Genomic DNA, 20,653 nt, shown 5'->3' on the forward strand with positions numbered 1-20,653 from the left:
GCTAGCTAGTCCTAACAATCTACCTCGTATCCCAAGGTGACAAACACGCATCACTGTGCCCAGGCTCTGGGAGATTACTATTTGAGTAATCTCAAGGCTCAGAGATTACTATTTGAGTGGCAATGACTTAGCTCTCTGAGCCATGTTCCTCAGCACTGTTTTGGTTGTTGAAGACCTCTCACATAGTCCAGGCTGCTTCTGCATTCACTATGAAGGAGAGATGACCTTCTACTCCTGCTGCCACCCCAGGTAGAGAGATAACAAGTGTGTACCCCTAATGCCTTATTTTTGAGGCTTCATTTTGTTCTTTGTGACGGGGTCTTGCTAAATAGCCTGAGGAGGCCTAGTACTAGCTACAAAACTCAGGCTTGCTTCAAACTTGTGGCAATTCTCCTGCCCCAGACTCGCAAATTCTGGGATCGCAGCTTCTGAAAAGGCTCTCGTGTTCTTTTCTTCATTACAGCAAAGTAATTCCTGGGCTGACACAGCTGCATCCTAGCAGAATCATTGTGCTCATCGACAGCAAAAGGATGGGATTTGATGGGAAGCATCAGCTTCCTTTTTAAGTTTACTTACTTCTTAGCTCTCAGTAAACTACATGCTCTCCTCAGCAGGTTGTAGGGAAAAAAGGATGTTTACGTGGGAATCAAATCGTCTGAGCACTAAGGCTGGGTGTAGCGCAGTGGTGGAGTGTTTGCCTTGTACACACAGGGCCCTGGGTTTGACCCCCATCTTTCTTTCTGTCTCATACACACAAACACACACAGACACACACACACACATGCACACACAGACACAGACACACACACACATGCTCAGGGAGGGAGAGAGAGAGGGAGGGAAGGAGGGAGGGAGGGAGGGAGGGAGGGAGGGAGGGAGAGAGAGGGGGACAGAGAGAGAGAGAGAGAGAGAGAGAGAGACTGAGACTCTTAGTAATACAATAGATAAACAAAGCTAGCTTGGGACCTGGACTAAATCTTGCTCATAACACAATAAAATTATCATAGCTCAATGCAGTGAAAGTACTGTGGTCATTAAACATTTTGTGTATGAATTAAAGTGAATTAAAGAGATCTTTTAAAAGACCATTTCTGACCATTTTCACTTGGAAGTTTGAATTTTCAAAATTTAGCCTCATAGTACCACCCAATTTCTATTCTGGAAATTTCTGCACTCTGAGACAGTCTTAATCATCTTACTTGTGATATTCATTTCCTGGCTCCCAGACAGCTGCTTGTCCCTGTTTTTCAACATGGGTAGCAATGACAAGGTCGCCCCTCCTAAGTTCCTGCTGAGGAACCCCAAGAGAAGCCAGAAACAAGTTACTACCCAGAAGCTACCAGCCAGCCAAAACAGTTCCGTGTCTGCAGGGCAGTGCACAGGGCAGGAGGCTGCTCTCCACTAGGCCTTTCTTTCTTTCCCTTTCCTGACTTCCCTCACTCTCCTGCCCACTGTTTACTGCTGACTGACAGTCCTCATCTATGCCTCCTTTTTCTGACCCAATCTTCACATTTCTTTCCAAAGCATGACACAGTGCTGAAAATTGAGAAATTTATTGAATATATAAATGTGAAGCTTGGGGCAAAGTCTTAAAAATAAACTTGAAATCTACCTAAGACTGAGAAAACTTAACATGTTGACGTTTGGGCATTTCTGTCATATATCGTTGAGTATGCTGGGCCATTAATCTGGGCACTTCTGCACAGTTTTTCATTGAGGCCCCAACACAGCCTGAAATCACCTCACTGAAGAAGCAGGGCTACCCAGGCACACCTCAGATCCCAAGCACCACAGGAAGACAGGCCAAATCATTACCACTACTGTATCACAATGTGTGGGCCAGGCTGGTGTTGAATTCATGATCTTCCTGATTCAGCCCTCAGAGGTTCCAGGCCTGTACCACCATGCCCAGCTTCAAACTCTAATCTTAATGCCATGCATTTAGCAATACCAGTTAGAGAATGTGGCACACACAGCCAGATATAGCAGCTCCCTCTTATGCCACACAGGAAACTCCCAGCAAAACTCGAGGGTTAGCTGGCTCTTTTTTTTTTATATGCTATCTTGATTACTTCTTGTAATTTATAATTTTATTGTTTCAGTGTGTACCACCATTTGCTTTGATGTTCAGAATCTCCAAATAAGAATGAGAAGGTAATAATTCCAGCTTCCCTATGAACAATCTTCTCCTGCCACTTTCATAACAGTCTTGGCATAAGGGATTATATAACCAGACCCAATTAATATCACTAACAGGTATATTTTCCCATCTCCAGTCTCTGACTTTCCACAGTGACGTCTGAAGGCTAAAATAAGACACACCATGTTCTCACTAAGTGTCAAGTCTATGTAGCAGCACAATTGATGGGGGAAACTGCCCAGCAACAGACTGGGAGCTGACAGGCTGCAACTGGTCTCCATTATGGGAGGCTGAGGCAGGATGGTCACATGAGCTCAGGAGCTCAGACTGGAAATAAGTGAGACACTGTCTCAAAAGAAAAAGAAAGAAGCAGAATTATCTATCTATCTATCTATCTATCTATCTATCTATCTATCTAGAGAAAAATAGCTATCTATCTAGATCAAAAAAAGGAAAGAAAACATTAAGAACCACCTGCCCTACCTAGCTATGAGAAATGACCTTTTCCTCGCTTTAGGCTACAGATAAGCGGGGAGTTTCTGCAGGTAGGAGCTGAGTTTATCACGCAGCTTTTAAGTGAACAGGTACAGGAAGAAGATGCAAACATCTGTGGTGGCCCCTGAGTATAAATGGTTTCAGAGAGACTAAAACCCCACCAGGTTGGTACCCATTCTGGTCCCAAGGAGCCTGGCTGGAGAAGTGGTTTGATGGCAGTGGGCATACCTAGCTTGCCCACAGCCCTGGCATAAGCACCAGCACTACCGCCATGCCCTCCTCCTTCCAAAAACAGAAAGGAGAACTTAGGAATGGCAAGTGCTGTGTATTAACATATCACAGCTTACAGATTTCAAAACATACGGGCAGATTTCTATGTCACTTTGCTTGATAAGTAGAACTGTGTTTGCCTCAAGGGAGCAAAGTGCAAAGGCAGATAGATGACCTACAGATCTGACACGAAGGCAGGAGAATGCCTTCGCTCAAATAATAAACTCAGTGAGGAACTGGCTAACAAGGCTACTCTAACCACCAGTGTCTAAGGTCCATTGCCCCAAGATTCTGACAGTGAGCAGGAGTTCCCAGGGCTCTGCTACAGAAGGAATCTTCAGATGCCGAGCAAGGACTCAGTGGAAGGTTCTGCCAAGAATATCCCTGTTGAATACAGCAAAGCCTGTGTGACGAATGCGTGTGTTCAGCTCTCCGCAGCTCTGGGTTCTCCCAGCTTTCACAGCATATGAAAACAGCCTGCACTCAGAGTTCAAATAACGCTTACGAAATAAGCCAAAGAGAACTGGACAGCAAGACGTTTTTCAGTAAAGCTTTGGGGTCTGTGATTGTATAACTGAGAAAATGAAGTCAGCAGTGGACGGGAATGAGCTCAGAGGAGAGAAAACCACCACACTGTCTCCATGTGGTCACTGACTTCTTTTTTTAAACACAGGGTCTGGCTCTGTAGCCCAGGCTGGCCTTTAATTTGTAATCCTCTTGCTGAAGTTTCTCAAGTGCTGGGATTACAGGAATGCGCCACAATACCCAGCAAATTTTTACCCCGACACAAACACTATATGTATTGTTAAAAATAAGCAACAAAAGGCACAAAAGCATGAACATATTTTGAACTGTTTACAAATGAAAGACACATCTTTTTCTCACTTATCAAAAACGTCTGACACTGGTTGGTATGACTTTCTAATTACAATAATGCTTGTAAAGATTAGAAAGTTCAGACATGTCTCGAAGTAAATTAAACAGGAATGACTTACACGGCTACATAAAAAAAAAGTGTGATGGCTCGCAAGGTAGCTCAGAGGCATGGATGCTGCTTGCACAGTATGCGCAAGGCCTGGGTCTGATCCCTGGTACCACAAACACAAGCCAGACCACAACCAACCTGTATTACTTACAGCTCAGCACTGACTGCTCATGAAATGGGAAATATGCTAATTAAAGATCCTGCTTTCATTAGCTTAAAAGAATCATCATCTATGTCAATTATATAAATTCTAATTTCACAGTATTTTAAAAACATGGAAGGCCTTTAATCCTAGCACTTGGGAGGCAGAGACAGATGGATCTCTGTGTGTTCGAGGCCAGTCTGGTCTACAGAGCAAGTTCAAGGCCAGTAAGGTCTACACAGGGAAACCACCACCACTACTACCACCACTACCACCACCACCACCACCACCACCGACAACAACAATAACAACAACAATAAAAAGGAAAACCCTTGTTGTTAGACCAGCACTTTCAGATCTCAAACTGTACCTTATACCCTGTTCAACTACTGATTCGGTGTGGTTTAATTAATATTTTTAATATTTGCAACCAGCTCATCAGATGTGAATTATTATACTTAGGAGGCCAACTTTAGTCTTAGAATTCTATCATAAACATTTGTGAGTTGGCTTCAGAATCTCTTGCTCTCTTTTCTAGGTAGACATTAAACAGGTTTACTGGGGGAATTACATCACTGTCTTCTATCTGAACTGCACAAAACTAGTCAAGAGACCCAATAATTAAGAGACTGCATAATTTTGGGGCACATCTTTGGGGTATAAGTGCATTATGGCTGGGCAGTATGCACCCCTTCTTGTCAAACCTATTAAAGCTAATCCCTGACAGTTTTGGTCCCACTCAGAAGTCATTAATTCAACTAAACGTATATAACAGATTTTCAAAACATTTCCTGGCAGCTTTTGTTTTAAAATCTCTTTCTGTGCACACAGCAACACTTCTGGCTGACCGCACGCCCTCCTCAGTGCTCTTTATTTCTATCATATTTTTCCTCGTTAAAGTGAGCCCACTGTATCTGGTTTCTTTTCTTCCCACTCATTGTTCAGATTAGCATTTTAATAATCCTTCAGGCAGTGCTGTTCAAAGAAAACAGGCTATCTGAAGCAAAGGACGATTCCCTATGTCCCATGACTCTCGAAGTCCAATCATATCCCTCGACCTGTTTATTACAAATCCATGTAAACCAGCAGTACAGTCAACAACCACCCCAAACGGGACAACAACAAAGCTATTGGAAACACCTCGTTACACACCTTGTCTGCGGAGCCCTTTGTTCCCACTGAAAACCATACTGGAAGCCTCTGGCTGTCAGCTGCTACACTGTCAGCCGCGGAGGGAAAGCACGGGAGCGAGCGGGGGAGCGGAGCGAGAGAGCGGAGCAGCGCTGGGTGCTGCGCTTCCCCGTGCAGTGCAGGCTTCTCACAAAGGCAGAGAGTAGGGCGCACATAGCAACAGTGCACTCAGCTGATTGGACGCGGGGCTGTGCTCAGCCTCACTCCTGGGTCGGCTAGCTCGCTCGGCTTCCTGTCTACTTGGCAGCACTGTCATGTTTTCTTTGCTCCTCTTAAGAACTCAGCTGTGTTTAGGCAACTTGAAAGGAGAGAACAGTGAACTGACAATGACCAAGATTTCCAACACGGGGCCCCAACACGTGTACTTCTAATCGCTCTTAAAAGACCAGAAGTGTGTAAGATAAAATTGGTCTCTGCTAGCGTTGCACATAAAACCCAGGACAAAGCAGGGAAGTAAATCAGGTTTCAAGTAAATCGGGTTCTCGCCCAAGTGAAACCCTCAAACAACGTGCACATACAGAAATATGTAACCAAGTGAACACAGCACGGGCCCACGGACCATGAACTCCCGCAGCACACTCCTGGGAGGGCACCTCCGGAGAGGCAAGTGCAGGTTAGGTGGTCAAAGAGTAAGATTCAAAAGGGAAAAGCCACAGTTGCCTAGTGAACCCTGACAGTGTAGGGTAGAGAGGTACAAGTTTCTACCATAAGGTCTCTTGTTACATGGAACACAACACACAACCTAAATTCATTTACTTTTATCTTAAGATTACCTGGATATGGGTAATTTTTCACTGAGGTTTCATGTTTACTACTCCACATCATCTCTGTGAACATCAACAGCAAAAAAACCTCCTCTCCAGCTTGGAAAGCTGGCTAGCCTTTTTTATTTTAAATTAGTACTATTGGTAATTGAACCTAGGGTCTTATGTTTGCCAAGCAATCACTCTGCCACCAAGCTATACCTCAAATCCCATAAGCTGTTTGGGAGACTCAGTTCAGGTATTAAGGGACAAACAGGAAGGACCACAAACATTTCTTACTTCAGAAACACTTTTCTGAACATCTCATCCACCAGAACCCGGGGCTGTGATGTTAAAGCAATGGGACCTTTTCATGTGAGCTCCTGGTGGCAGCTGAGAGGCCCGCAGAGCAGCCGCTGCAATCTGCTTGTTACTCAGAGCTTTGTTTATCAAGTGTCCTGGGTGGGGGGGAAACACAGCAGGATGGGAATCCTGGCTACTAGGCGCTGCAGGAGCACCACAGGGCTATTTTTGTGAGGCTACCAACAGCACAGCAGTCTCATAGCAGCCCCAGAATCCACAAGATTACTACCCAAAGGAAGCATCCGGACCCCAGGGGTTTGTAACATAAAAGTAAACACAACCAAAGAGTCAGAGGCAGCCCTCTCGCTGGCTCCTCTACTGGGCAGTGGGAGAGCACCCAGCGCTCCTGAGGGAGGAGAGACAGGTGTGCTTGGGAACACAGATGAGCCTATGGCACAGGTAACTCAGGAATGCTACTGAAGAGAATGCAGGGTCTGAAAGCCAGACGGAACCATGAATCCTCTATTTACTAACACATAAGAGATAGAAACTAAACCCTAAAGCGTCTTTATCTTTAAACTGTCCCTAATGCAAGCCTAGTCTCGGGACCCTTGAGTGCTGGAGCTAGACTGTAAACAGCTGCTGACGACCAGCTGCTTTAAGGGGTCTCCCCCACCACACACATGCCCTTCAAATGGCAGTATCACATCTGTGCTACAACTGCTCCCCCAGCAACATGCCCAATTAAATCCCACGTAATTTAATTTTATTCCAAAACTACTGGAGATGAATAGAACACAAATGAATAGAGGTATTATTTTCACTGCTCAAATAAAAAAACTGGCTCATCTAAGGGAAAGGCATTAAAAAATCTGGATTAATAAATTTTTATTTCAAGATTAACTCTTTCCTATCTTTCAAAAAATAAAAGAACCACATAAAACCCAGCTAAGCATGGTAGAACCCATGGGGGCTTACTTTTACTCTATATGGGTCAACAGCATAAAGAAAGAATTGCTAAGCCAGGTGTAGTGGACACCTTGGAGGCTGGGGAAGGAAGGATCAGATTTTGAGGGCATCCTAGGGTACATTATGAGACTCCATTTAAAACAAAACAAAACCTAGTCAGTAGAGCCCTTTGGAGGCAGAGGAAGAAGGAGTTCTGAGTTCGAGGACAGTCTGGTCTACAGAGTGAGGTCTATGATAGTCAGAACTACATAGAGAAACCCTATCTAAAAAACAAACAAACAAACAAACAAAAAAAAAAAAACCAACACACACAAAAAACTACATACATACATCCTAAACAAGAAAAACATCTGTGTGGGCTTGCAGCCTTTTTTTCACAGAAAATATATTACATTTACTTAGAATAACTATAAATTAATAATCATTTCCAAGAAATGTACCTCCTTGAAAAATGAAAATAACCAAGAAGTCTATTTAGCAGCATGCTTCCCTGTGCTGCCACCGGTTTCCAGGCAATTTTGAACAGTTCCTTACCTTTTTCTGAAGGAGTCTTGCTTTTCCTTGGGTTGCTAAGTTTAGTAAACAAAGCTGTAACAGTTTTGAGACAATGGCACAGCATCAACCTTAAGCCAAGAGTTGGGACACATACAAGGGCTGGCTACTGTCTTTAGGCCTCTGCACTGTACATGGTCCAGTTTTGGAAGTTACTTCTGTTATTCTGATGCAAGGAGACAGACAGGAAAGTGCATCTTCTATAAGGGTTTTTAAAACAATGTATTTATTCCAAATAGAAAATGCAAGAACTTCAAAAGCCAACTGTTTTAGATTATCTATGCCTCCTGCTAGCCAAAGTAACTCCTAAGATACTTTAGATGCAAGCTTTGATACTTCCTGAACAAAAAAGGCCTTTCACAGGTACCTGTTAGGCAATGCGGGTATGCTCAGTAAGTAACTATCGTGTATACATACATATTAGGGAACCACTACATAGGGGCTACCACCCTCTCACCCCACCTCCTCTCACCCCAAGGCAGTTGTTACCCAACACCAGAAAACACTGGCTTGTTACCTGCCAAGTAACCAGAGTCAAGTGGACAGGGATAGGGTTCTTCCTGTATCTAATGTAGGAGCTTCTACATAGCTGTCCTGACCAGAAGCTGTGTGTAAGAGGGAGAGAGACTGACCCAGCATTTTGCTATGCAATACTGGCTAGGCTCAGACTCACTTGTAGCCGAGGTGGTGCCTCGAGCATTCAGTGACCCTCTGACTCCGCCTCACGCGTGCTGGGATTGCAGCTGCTCAGACCCATACCTGCTTGGCCCTCATTTGACTTGTTTATTTTTTAGACAGGGTCTCAATGTACAGAGCCATATTGGGGCAGTCATGCACTTGGTCAGAGTTTGACTTTGGTCAAGGTTAACTTCTCCCAGATAGCCAGGATCCTGCTCCACCTAGGGCAGAGTGCTTGAAGTAAAGGTTAAGTTCATTGTTCCTCCAGGTCTAGGAATTCCTGAATTAAGCAGGTGACCCACCCAGCTGCCAGAGCAGTCAAGACGAGGACCTCCAAGAGAAGCTAGACAACTTCCACAGGAACTCAGCCTGGAGTCTGGGGGGGAAGGGTTTGCCCAAACTGTTAAAAGGTCTGGCGCCATTAAAGTTTCGGGCTTTGATCAGTGAATATTGTCTTAGCCATACTTCTTTTCGCCCCTTCCCTTCCCTATTTATCCCTCAGCTTCTGTTCCAGAAACCCACTTCGTAATAGCTGCAGGCAGCTATGGAACCCAACATCTCAATATGCTGCCTACCGTGACCCTGAATTCGGTGTACATGGAGCACACAGGCAGGCCTTGAACTTGGGCTCTTCCTGTCTGAGCATGGTAAACAGCTAGGATAACAGGCCTGTTTCCCATATATCTCATATACACATACATACATCTCCATCCATAAGGCAACTATAGTCTCACACAAGAATAATATTTAGACACAGAAAGCCCACACTGATGTTTTCTGTCTACTAACCAGGATTTACCACCACAGCCCATTACACAGCAAAGCTGAGAAGCACCTCAGCAGCAGAATGTTCCCAGCTCATGCCAGGGCCTGGGCCAAAGGGGGGTTAACGCGAAACAGAAACAAACCAACAATGTATCTTTAAAACCCCATTCCTAACACAGGGAAGCAGAGAGCCTGGATGTAGCTACAGCGAGACCATGAGGTGGACAGCACAAGGCTGGAGCTGGAGAGCCTTGCCCCTTCTTAACAGAGCTCACTCACTCAACCCAAGGGACGTGAGGCCAGTGAGAGTGGACGTGGATCTGAGCGCTGAGACTCAAACTTAAACTCAGCCTCCAGCGGGCTTATGGATTAAGTGTGGCTTTGAGATGCTCCAGGGCTACACAGGGGCGAAGGGCAAGGAAGACAAAAGTGTAAGAGCTGCAAGGTGCACACAACTAGGCTAGACCCTCCCCCAGTGGACTGCTGAGACAGAAGCCCGGTACCAAAGAGCAGACACCTCCAAACAAACTCCCGCCTCACTCCTGGAAAGATCACTTCGGGCAGGTGCTCACCCTCAGGATTTGGAATGTTCCCACTTAAATGCTGTCATAGCAAACCTACCCATGCTTATTTATTTACAAAGTAGGAATAGTGATTTCTCTAATGCCACAAACCATCTAGCCTAGTACTTAGCTTTCAAGTAATTCAAGAATGGAAGTCTCTACTTGGGCAAGGAGGCTCAACTCTGAAGTAGAGTCAGTGATTGTACATGCCCTTGGCTACATTCCCAGAACCAAAGTATTTTAAGTTCCTTTACCTTTGGATACATGAGGTCTACACTATAATAAAAGAATCCAGAGACCTTCTTCCAGCACCTCCCCACACGTGTGTGTTTCATGTGCTCACATACACAGACAGACAGACAGACACATACACACACACACACACATGGCAAATAACACAGATAAATAACAAAGAGATAAAGCTGATCTTGATTACCAATGGTTTCTATTCTTAATTTTTATATTTCTTAAACAGTGTCACATTTAAGATCTTAATAATTAAGTTGCAAGAAAGACAAGATAGTTAAAATTTAACAGTTACAAGTTATAAAAATAGCTAAGCTTTTTGAAAATTAAAAAAGAGAATTATTATGCTGTTGGGACAGCCTAGGGATAAATCAAGGTGTAAGTCACGTTCAGTTCCTCCCCCAAGCAGATACTGAGCAAGATGTTTGTGTTTGCTGAGATTGTTTGGGTGGCCAAAATGCCCCCAAAGTACTTTGTTATTAAGAGCCAAACACATTTTTATATAAATCATAATAAGACCCAAAGAGACCTAATTGGCATCCTCATCTGTGCTGAAGTCTGGGTTACAATGACCTAGATGGGCTGCAGTGGCAGAGCCTCACAGAACATCTCCAGAGCCTTGTTTACAAAACCTAAGATCTTGGAGAGAAGAAAATGTTCTAGTTGGTTCTTTTGGCACCATTCATACTACATTGTTTAAAATGAGCTAGAACGGGGGTTATTTTAATCTAAGCTACTAGACAAACACTTTGTCTAATAATATCTGCACATACATTAGTCACATACTAATAAGCATTAAGATCAGGTATAAGAATTCATTTTAATACCCTACATGTGTTTAATCTCAGGATTATTACATAAAATGTGTGTTAAGATGCACATAGATTGCCTAAGCTTCCTCAAAGTTGTATTATGGGATTTGCTAATGCCCTGTCATTGCAATGTATGCTACTTTCAAGTCAACTGTAAAACTCTAGAACCAATAAAGACTTTTTATTCTGATAAATCAATGCATTCCTGAAAGCTTTTCTGTAGAGATAAAAGAGTCCACAATTACCTGTTCTGTTTTCTTTTTTAAGATTTATTTATTTTATGTACGTGAGCAGACTGCCACTGCCTTTAGACACACCAGAAGAGAGCCCTGGATCCCATTACAGATGGTTATGAGCCACCACGTGGTTGCTGGGAACTGAACTCAGGACCTCTGGAAAAACAGCCAGTGTTCCTAACCTCTGAGCCATCTCTCCAGCTCTCCTGTTCTTTAAACAGCTGCAATCTTGTGAGACAGTATTTTGGAGATTAAGAAGCTGAGTAAAGAAACTAAAGCAACGGCTGAGTGACAACGCCAACACCCTGTGGTGTTATCTATATGTATCCTGCCCTCTCTGTTAACAGGAACTGGCATCAGTGACAGATTCTATACACTAAGTTCAGGAGAATTTCAGCGGAAATCTGAAAGATTTCTCCTGAAAGAAAGCAGCTCCATCGAGCTAGTCAGCCCAGTGAGGTGGCACACTTGTCATCCTAGCTCTAGAAAATCTGATGTAGAAGACTGGACAAGCAGTTTAAGGTCAGCCTGGGTTACCCAAAGAGATGGGGATACAGTGGAACATTGGAGGCCTATTAAGGCATGAACAAGGCCCTGGGCTCCATCCCCAGCACTGACCAGTACTTTACTAAATTATTTAGATAACTAACTAAAAAGCACACACCGAGAAGGCACTGGAATTAATGTTCTGAAAAGCAACAAAAAAATCAAAACTGTCACTTTTTAAAATATATTTTTTTTCTTTTATTTATGTATGGTAGTGTGGATACCCTCAGAGGCCAGACGAAGGTACCAGATCCCTAGGAGATTATAGGTGCCCCATGACGTAGGTTCTAGGAACCAAAATCAGGACCTCTGCAAGAAGGGCAAGTGCTATTAGCTACTATGACATCCAGCTCTATTTTGTTTTGTTTTGTTTTGTTTTTTAATAAATAAGGAGGAAGAAAACACTGGCCACCACTGCATGTAGGAAGACTGACCAGTGACTCTGATAGGGTAAAGAGTGTTGTCTCAGGTAACAACGTCAACTATCCAGCTCTGAAACTATTTGAACATTCTTTATAAAGGTGTGCTAATATTTTCAAGTTTTATTTTTATTTTTTAAAGTACCATATGAACATCCAAGCATAGTAAACCATGCCTATAATTCTAGGAATTAGGAGGATTAGTTCAAGGTTAGTCTCAGCTATGCAGAAAGTACAAGGCCAAGCTGGGCTAAGTGAGATCCTTTCAAAGCACACCCAAACCAAACCAAACCAAACCAAACCAAACCAAACCAAACCAAACCAAACCAAACCAAACCAAACCAAAGACCTTCCCCATCCTGCCTTCTCCAGTCTAAAAGAAGCAAAGTACTCATCTCAAGGTGCTGTTGTTGCTTAAGTAAGCAACAGGCATGTGAGTGTTGTTTATAAACATATAAAGCTAATTCTGTGGCAGGAGGGAGGAACACAGTCAAGGAGTTTGATGTGCCCTCTTCCCTTGGAATAAAAACTTAAGCAAGGCGACAGTACCCAGTCCTCCTTTGGTACTAAGACTCCAGGCTCTTTCTAAATTCAGAGCCTTCACCCTGGACACTCTGACCCTTCCTTCACAGCTCACCCCCTCTTGTCCTGTGTTCTTTCTCACAGGTCTTAACCATTTTCTCTCTGATCATGGCCTTTCCCTTGGCCTTTGTAGGTTTCCTTCAGAATACCTAGAATTTGTGTTCAAACTATGTATTAAAGACATGCTAGAATTCACAGCAACAGACAACGGCATTGAAAATGATTTAGAATCAAGTTGTAGACTGAACACTTCCCATAGATCACTTCAACTAATGGCTTCAATAGCCCTGTGCACAGGTCCTACAACAAATGCAGGCCAGGTAGGAAATCTGAGACCAACTTTTATAGGTGGACAGGTTACTTCTTTTCTCCATGCCTTATTGTCTGTCATCTGTCTGCCCATCTGCCTGCTTGCTTTCCTGCCTGTTTTGGAACTCACTGTGCAGACCAGGCTGACCCTAAACTACAGAGATCTGCTGGCTTCTGCCTTCTATGTGCTGGGATTAAAGACGGGCATCATCATTGCTGGCCCAAGCCTAGTTTTCTTAACTGTAGAAGTTAAAGAGCCTCACACTCTCAATAAGCCTTTCCCACCGTGTTTTTTTAAGCAACTAAATGGCTCTGAAAGAAATTTCAGAGAAACAAAAGCACTTTCAGAGCCCTGGACACTAATAGAATTTACTCTGTGCCATTAAATATGTAACCTGAGGCTTTCCCTCTGACCTGAGCCATTCCGAAAGCCTAAACTCCATAACTGAGTTATCAGAAAGGCATTATATACCTTTCAAGGTTAGCTGACAAGAACAGCACACCTCCAGGACTACCATTCACTCTGCATAGTCATCAGCCATTACTAAGATGGGAACAGAGTTTCTCAAAAGTCTGGCTAGATCCTTTCCAAAGTCTTAGTAGATATGTCCATGGAAACAACATTTGAGAAAGGAGTTATTAGTAGAGGGATACTGAACCTAGAAGAACTGCCTGAAGTAATCTCATCAGGTAAGGAGGACTATGGCTGAAGAAGGTGGTGTCTATTCACACAGACTAGTCTGAGAACCTAAACCTCAGAGTTCCCCCTTCATGCTTTTCCCACCCTAAACCAGACTCCCCTGTGCTCCATCAGCTTCCCTTTCTTGAAACTTTGTTGTGAGACCATTTCTGTGTCTGGGGGAGGAAAGACACACATGTCTTTCCTCTCCATACAGCCTCCCGGGAACGCTTAGCCTTGCTGCAGGGACCTCCACGTGCAGGGCCCACAGGAAGCTGCAGGATAAGGCGTCTAATTCCCTGGCATTTATGAAGCTTCTTCAAGGAATGTCTAGAACAGGAAAATGAACCTCTAACCTTCCCACCTTACCAGATATATTTCTCCCTCACATGTTAGAACCTGTAGCTACTTCAAGACAATAGGGCAGCTCACTGCTCTGACAAGAGCAGCGTGAAACAGCAGGCGACAGGATTATTAGTACTGTGCACCACACGAGCAGTTCCAAGAACCTTCGGGATAGTGAATACTAACCCTTCTGTTCATAAACAAAGAATGAAGGCAAAGGGTAGAACAAAAGAAGAGAGAGAATTTAGCCAAGAGCAAAGGGTAGTGCTGAGTAATTTTCATAAGCACAGGTCACAATGTAATCCTGAGAGCTAAAACATGATTTCAAGGCTGTCAGATAGTAATACGTCTTGGCTTGTTTACACCTAAACTAAAGAAAGAAAACCCAACTATTCTTCTAGAAAGTTCCCTGTAGTCATTCCAAAGTACTTACTTATTGATCACTGTCAAACAGATGTAAGTCCAAAGTCCTTAGTTTGATATTGAAAAATCCAATTTCTTCCATTCCTAAATTAGCCCTGAGTCCAAGAGTGTGCCTTTTACCTTGTTCTAATCAGTGTTCTGTTGCTGTGAAGAGACACTCTGAGCATAGCAACTCAAAATTGAAGCCCACTTACAGTTCAGAGTGTTTAGTACATTACTGTCATAGCAGGAAGAATGGCAACACTCAAGAAGACATGGTGGTGGATAGCTGAGAGTTCTATATTCAGATCCATAGGTAGCAAGAAGAGAGAGTCACTAGGCCTGGCTTGAGAGTTAGAAACCTCAAAGCATAACCCCAGTGACAGACTTCTTCCAAAGCTGTACTTCTTAATCCTTTCAAATAGCACCACTCCCTGAAGGGACTGTTTTTATTCAAACCACCAGCACTTCTACATTGCAACTCTCTCCTCTCAATGCTCTTGAGTCATCTCAATCCATAACTGTTGTAAAAAAAAAAAAAAGTCTACCTATACAAATCATCCATGCCTTTTAAGGCTCAACATACCTGCTGTGTCTTCTTAAAGATCATCCATACCTTTAAATCCACTTCCCCGGCTGCAATCAATCTGCCAATGCACTCTGACAGAGACACAGCTCAGACACTCAGCCAGCTATCAGCTCTTTTCAGAGGACTGCAAGCTGCTGCAAGATAAGCAACTACAAGACAGAGTGGTAGATTCTGCTGAAACACACACACTTTATCTGTGTAACCATAATTTTCTTAGCAGACCTCAAAACACTGAAGGGGTTCCTAATCATTTGAGATTTTACAGATGAGCTAGATATGTGTGTTAACATTAAACCAACACCACGAAAATCTAAAGCCATCCCACAGCAATTCTAAATTCCACAACCAGGGAAGGCAGAGTTTGCCTCATGTATAGGTACAGATATAGTATATAAGTACAGGTACAGGTACAGGTACAGGCACGCATGTATTTCTTCCCCCTTTGTTATGACCTTGGGGGACCCACCCCGAGACTCCAGCCCTTGGGCACCCTTTCTTTGCACATGCTCCCGTTCTCAGGTCACTGCTGCATCAGACCGGCTTGCTGAGCTGGCTCCGTGCTTCAGGCCTTTTCCTCACTGGATGCCCACTGCCTTGACTTCCTTGTTTGTATGTTTGGGGGAAGCACAGGTGACATGGAAACATAAATGCTTAGATACTGAATAGCTCTTGCGCCAGCTGTGGTGGTGAAACCTGTAATGCCAACACTCTGGAGATAAAAGCAGTATGAGAGCTTTGAGTTCAAAGTTCAAGGCCAACCTGGGCTACTCACTAAGACCCTGCTTTGCAAATAAACAGCTCCCTACTTATTTTTGATACATATACAGTTTTTATTGTATAATTTCATTCAATCTACAAAAAATTTTATAGGAATATCACCATTTAGAAGAAAACAACAACAACAACAAACACAGGAAACAGAAACACTAAAAACTGACCCCAGAGTATGTTATTTTACATTACAAAGCTAATGAATTACAGAATGATACATAGGAATCCCCCTTAGTGCTCTGTGCCTTTCTCTCCGAGTATTTAAATGACATTGTCTGTTATCCAAAGCACCTGGAACAAGTCTGAATTCTGGGCTTAGAGCCTAGGAGGAGTCTGGCCCACACCCCGTGGAACCCTACCTCAGGCTGTCATTACGATGCAGTGTTAGCCAACTGCTCATCATTCTGTATTTCCTACCAAGCTCCTGGTGCCCACCACTCCGCAATCTCTCTGTACTAGTGTTACTCTAGACTGATCACCACCCACAAACAGCTGGATGTGCCCAAGTTAACTACTTCCTCTTCCTGTGGCATCTGTCCTAAACACTCCGCAGTTCGTGCTGGTTTTGACTTCTAGTTTGCATGGAGCACAGAACGCCAATGGTGGTATCGGGTCTGTTGACCTCCTGTTCCTGTTAAAAGGTGTTATTATAATCAAGTTCTGAAATACTCAATTCCTCAGATCAGCTGAGGAAAAACAAAAAACAAGGGCTAAGCCTCAATCCCTTCCTGTATCGTACATGAGCTGGGTCGTGAAACTCGTGAGCCACATGGGCTAACCCCCACCCCTGCCTGTGCAAGGCATAAGGTTCCTGCCGTTGACACATTCTCAGCTCACTTTCCAAAAGTCTTCAGTTAGAGCAAGAAGAACCATTACTCAGACAGATAATGTGTCTCAAGGTCATTTTGTTCTGGCAAACGCCGACTTTAGAATATGTGAATACAAAAAAAAAAAAAAAAGGACGTGAATACGCATACATGTGTGTGCATGTACATATATAGCATGTATATATTACATATATATACTGTGTATACCACCTGTGTGCCTGGGAGTTACCCACAGGCGAGTCACCATGTGGGTACTGAGAATTGAACCCAGGTCCTCTGTAAGAGTAGCAATTGCTCTTGACTACTGAGCCATCTCTCCACCCTTGACTTTAGAATTTCAATCCAGGTTTGATCATAAAAACCTCCAGTCCTTAACTCCTGTTACATTATATTACACAGCTAAGAGGAGGTCCAACTGACCTGAGTGAATGAGGGCCATAGTTTAATACTCCCGGAGAACCATCTAACCAAGCCGGGCCTGTGGTGCAGGCCCATTTCTCCTAGCTACTTCAAACGCTGAGGCAAAGGCCAAGTCCCATCTGTAAAGGCTGTAAAGATAGTTCAAGGCCAGCCCGGGTGGCTAAATAAGACATTGTCTCAAACTTTAAAAATAAAGGGAAAAAAACATAACTAAATATGCCTTTATCAACCCAAATGACTCTATACTCTATGTAACTTGAGTCAGGGAATGGAGAGTAATTTATTTTCTAAAATGTGTGAATTGCTCTTAGGAGAGTGGCCCCCAACTGTGAAGCACCTGACCCATGGGGAACACTGGGCCCTCAGCTCCTACTTAGGAACAATCCTACCCTCAGGGTAAACCAGAGTGTTTATGGCATTCCACAGCTTTACAGAGAGAGCCCTTTGTCACATCCTTTCACCTGAGCTCAGAACCAGGACAGAGCCAAGCACATTGTCTTTATGAGAAAACAGGTTTGGGACTTGACCTAAGTCACAACATCCAGTAAGTAATGGGCTACCCCCTAATCTCAACTCTAAATCCTTTGAGTCTTTCTTACTCTTCTGTCCTGCCCTCTCCCCACCCCCACCCCGTTTTCTTGTGCTTACAAACAGGAAGTTTAACTGAGCATGGGGTCAGTGATCAGAGGTTCCTCCAAATATGTCTTGTGGATGACTTGTTAATCCTCTAACTACCTAACACCAAGCAGCTTTTGCCTCCGTCTGATTGTATAGTGTTTTATTTCAGTCCAACTGGACTTTACAACATATACATATATGTATGCACAGGAAATACATACAGACACACATTTTCTTCAATAGGAAAATGCTGGGCTGGGAATGTAATCCAGTTGGTAGACTGCTTGTCTAACTCACCTCCAAGAAGCCCTGGGTCTGATCTCTAGCACTTCATAAAACTGTGCACAATGGCATATCCTGTAATCCCAGTCCCTGGGAGGGACATGACACTGTCCCCCCCAATCTTGGAATGTGCAAATGTTTTAAAATGGATTTGAAAAAAAATCAGGTACAAAGTTGTGATAATAGCCTAGAAGTCATAATTAAACAAATAACTACACTGGAAAAATCTTATTTAATGACAACTACCTTCTCTTGCTTCCATTTATTTCACATTGGTGTGTACTAGCTACTCCTTCACTCCTTCGTTTGTTCGTTCGTTCGTTCGACAGATGTGTATTAAGTACTAGATATGCACCTACAACACACCTGCCTTCTACAAAACTGATGAACCAGGGAACACAGCCCAGGCCTCATGTAGCGACACACAGCAAACAAAGAAAAAGGAAAAAGATGACTAGTTACAACGTTTGATAAATGCTATCAAAGGAACACAGAGTTCTGGAACCAAATAGCAGAGACATCCAGTTTAACAGGTGTATCAACAGTAATAGCTACTATGAGCTGAGAACACTAGCGCAGTCAGGGAAGAAACCTCTCTGAAAGAAAAGAAAAGACATCCCAGTCCAGAAAGAGAAAGAAAAACAAGGCGCACCATGGGATTATGGAGAGAAGGGCTTTTTGGATAAAAGGAAGAGTGTATCTAAGACCCCCGAGTGATAATTGAAATCCAACAGGGTGGCCATTGGCACTGGGTGTAAAGAAAAGGAAGATGTGACCTGGGCTTGTATTGTTTCTGATGAGTGGCTTCTGCATGAGAGGGAATGCAAGGAAGTTCCCCCTGGAGTTTAGGCAATCTTAAGTGGCTATGGGTCTAACATTTGGGTTAAAAAATCGAGTCTTTACCCAGTCAGCCCAGGAACCTCAGATATAATCACGGAACTACCCTGACTCTGTTGTTTGATTTTGTTCCTTTGGACATAATGTCTTACTTAGAAGTCCAGACTGGCTTGGAACTAATTCTGTGGCCTGGCCTTGAATTTGTGACAACCTCCTGCCTCAGCCTCCTAAGTGCTGAGAGATGTGTGAATTGGCATACTGGGAATCAATTCTGACCCATCCCCTCTTAACCTATCTGAGAGAGAACAGAATCACCTGCTGAGAAAGGTAGTACCTTTCCAGGTATGGTGACTTCCCTCTCACCACACATACATCTAACACCGGGAGCAGGTCACACTTAGTTTAGGGTTCTCACTTCAAAAGGTTTCAGCTTCAAAAAGAAGGAAGACACTCCCACAATCAGATCCAAAGATGAGGGACCAAAGAGTAAACAAAGTCAGATATGGTGTGTGCCTGTGCAGTGGGCACTCCAAAGCTGAGGCAGGAGAATTGCTCCAAGCTTGAGGCCAGCTTGGGATACAAAGTAAGACTCTGTCTCAAGAAACAAACAAACACCAAAGAACAGGAAAACGAGTAAATGTAAATGTTATTTGCTTAAACAACTAAATTTCTTTTGTACTTGTTTACATAATGTGTTCAAACCACATGGATTTGTCATTGTTTTAAGATAAGTGAATTTTAAAATCATTCATTGCACATATACATTAGTTTCTCAAGTCTACCTGCAGATGTTTTTCCCTCATTGGACAGAGAAATGGCAGTGTTCAGTCCACTAAATCACTTCCTTTCCACTGGATGACAAGCAGAAACACAGGGTGCTTTCTCGGTCCGCCCCTTTACACCCAGACTCAGAAGTCACATCAAGTCAGCAATTATTTGACAGCGCCTGATGTGTCAAGGCTCATCAGCATAAGTGTGTGACAGCCTGACAGGGTGGCCAGCTCTTAACTCAGAGCACCTCAGCTAAGAAGCAGGAGCTGAATTGGCGCCTTTGTTTCACCCTCCCGGCTTTCTCTAAATGATTGGCTTCTTCCTTTGAAAATGTCCAGAAGCAACAACAGTGGCTCACATTTGCATGCTCGCTAAGCGGCAGCTGCTGTTCTGAGCGCATTATGTATGTTAACTTATTTCATTTTCAGGGTAACTCAAAGCCAAGGTACTATTTATTAAAAAGCCCATTGTGAAGACACTGGAGGCAGGAAGACAGGCGGCTTCCAGAGTCAGAGCTCAGGAAAATCTGTTGCTGGTTTCCCCAGCCCACTTTGTCTGTGGTATATCAGAGGGGCCTGTGTCTGTTCTCTCCCTTCACCAAGTGGGTCTTAGGAATGAAATGTAGGCTGTCACGCATGATAGCCAGACTCCGTCAAGCCCATTTCCCCCCGCAACAAATAAGTTATAACATAATCCCTTATAGCACTGCGATGTAAATTAGTTATCAGGGAGGCTAGGAGCACAGACTTGAACACATTTTCAAGTGGGGCTCACCTTTTTATTATCTGGACATCTTTGTAAGAAACTAAAATCCTCCGTGAATCACTTCACACATCAATACAACAAAGGTGCTAACAGTTATGTGCTTGTGTAGCTGTGCAGACTGAGTGAGTTATATCTGGAAGGACACAGAACAGGGTCTCTGCATGGAAGGCCCAAGTATCAGTTGTCATTAGTACCTCTATTACCTCCCACTGGGAGCAAGCCAAAGACTGCTGTGGTTAACACGGCCAACATCTCTTTTCGTCCAGCAGATATCATTTCTGTTGATTTACACAGGTTGACAATGAACTGTTCCCACCACAAAGGGAATCCCCTGCCACACTGTCCAGTTCTAACCACGGCTTCCTTCTATTTCAGCCACCTGAAGACCACCATCATTTGAA

At 43.6% G+C, this 20,653-nt stretch overlaps 1 protein-coding gene across 4 annotated transcripts in view; it reads right to left on the bottom strand.

Annotated features, from left to right (window-relative positions):
- Atosa (atos homolog A) overlaps window positions 1-20,653 on the bottom strand; it is a 73,842-nt gene that overhangs the window by 46,740 nt on the left and 6,449 nt on the right. For 2 of the 4 annotated variants that reach the window (XM_052187791.1, XM_052187790.1), the window contains exon 1: window positions 5,185-5,354. The exons of the other annotated variants lie outside the window; for them this stretch is intronic. In XM_052187791.1, coding sequence (XP_052043751.1) covers window positions 5,185-5,221 — 37 coding nt within the window. In that variant the 5' untranslated portion in view covers window positions 5,222-5,354. Of the gene's footprint in view, window positions 1-5,184; window positions 5,355-20,653 lie in introns of those variants that run through there. 4 annotated transcript variants of the gene reach the window in all.

This window comes from Apodemus sylvaticus, chromosome 7 (assembly GCF_947179515.1).
Source record: "Apodemus sylvaticus chromosome 7, mApoSyl1.1, whole genome shotgun sequence".
Classification (NCBI taxonomy): domain Eukaryota; kingdom Metazoa; phylum Chordata; class Mammalia; order Rodentia; family Muridae; genus Apodemus; species Apodemus sylvaticus.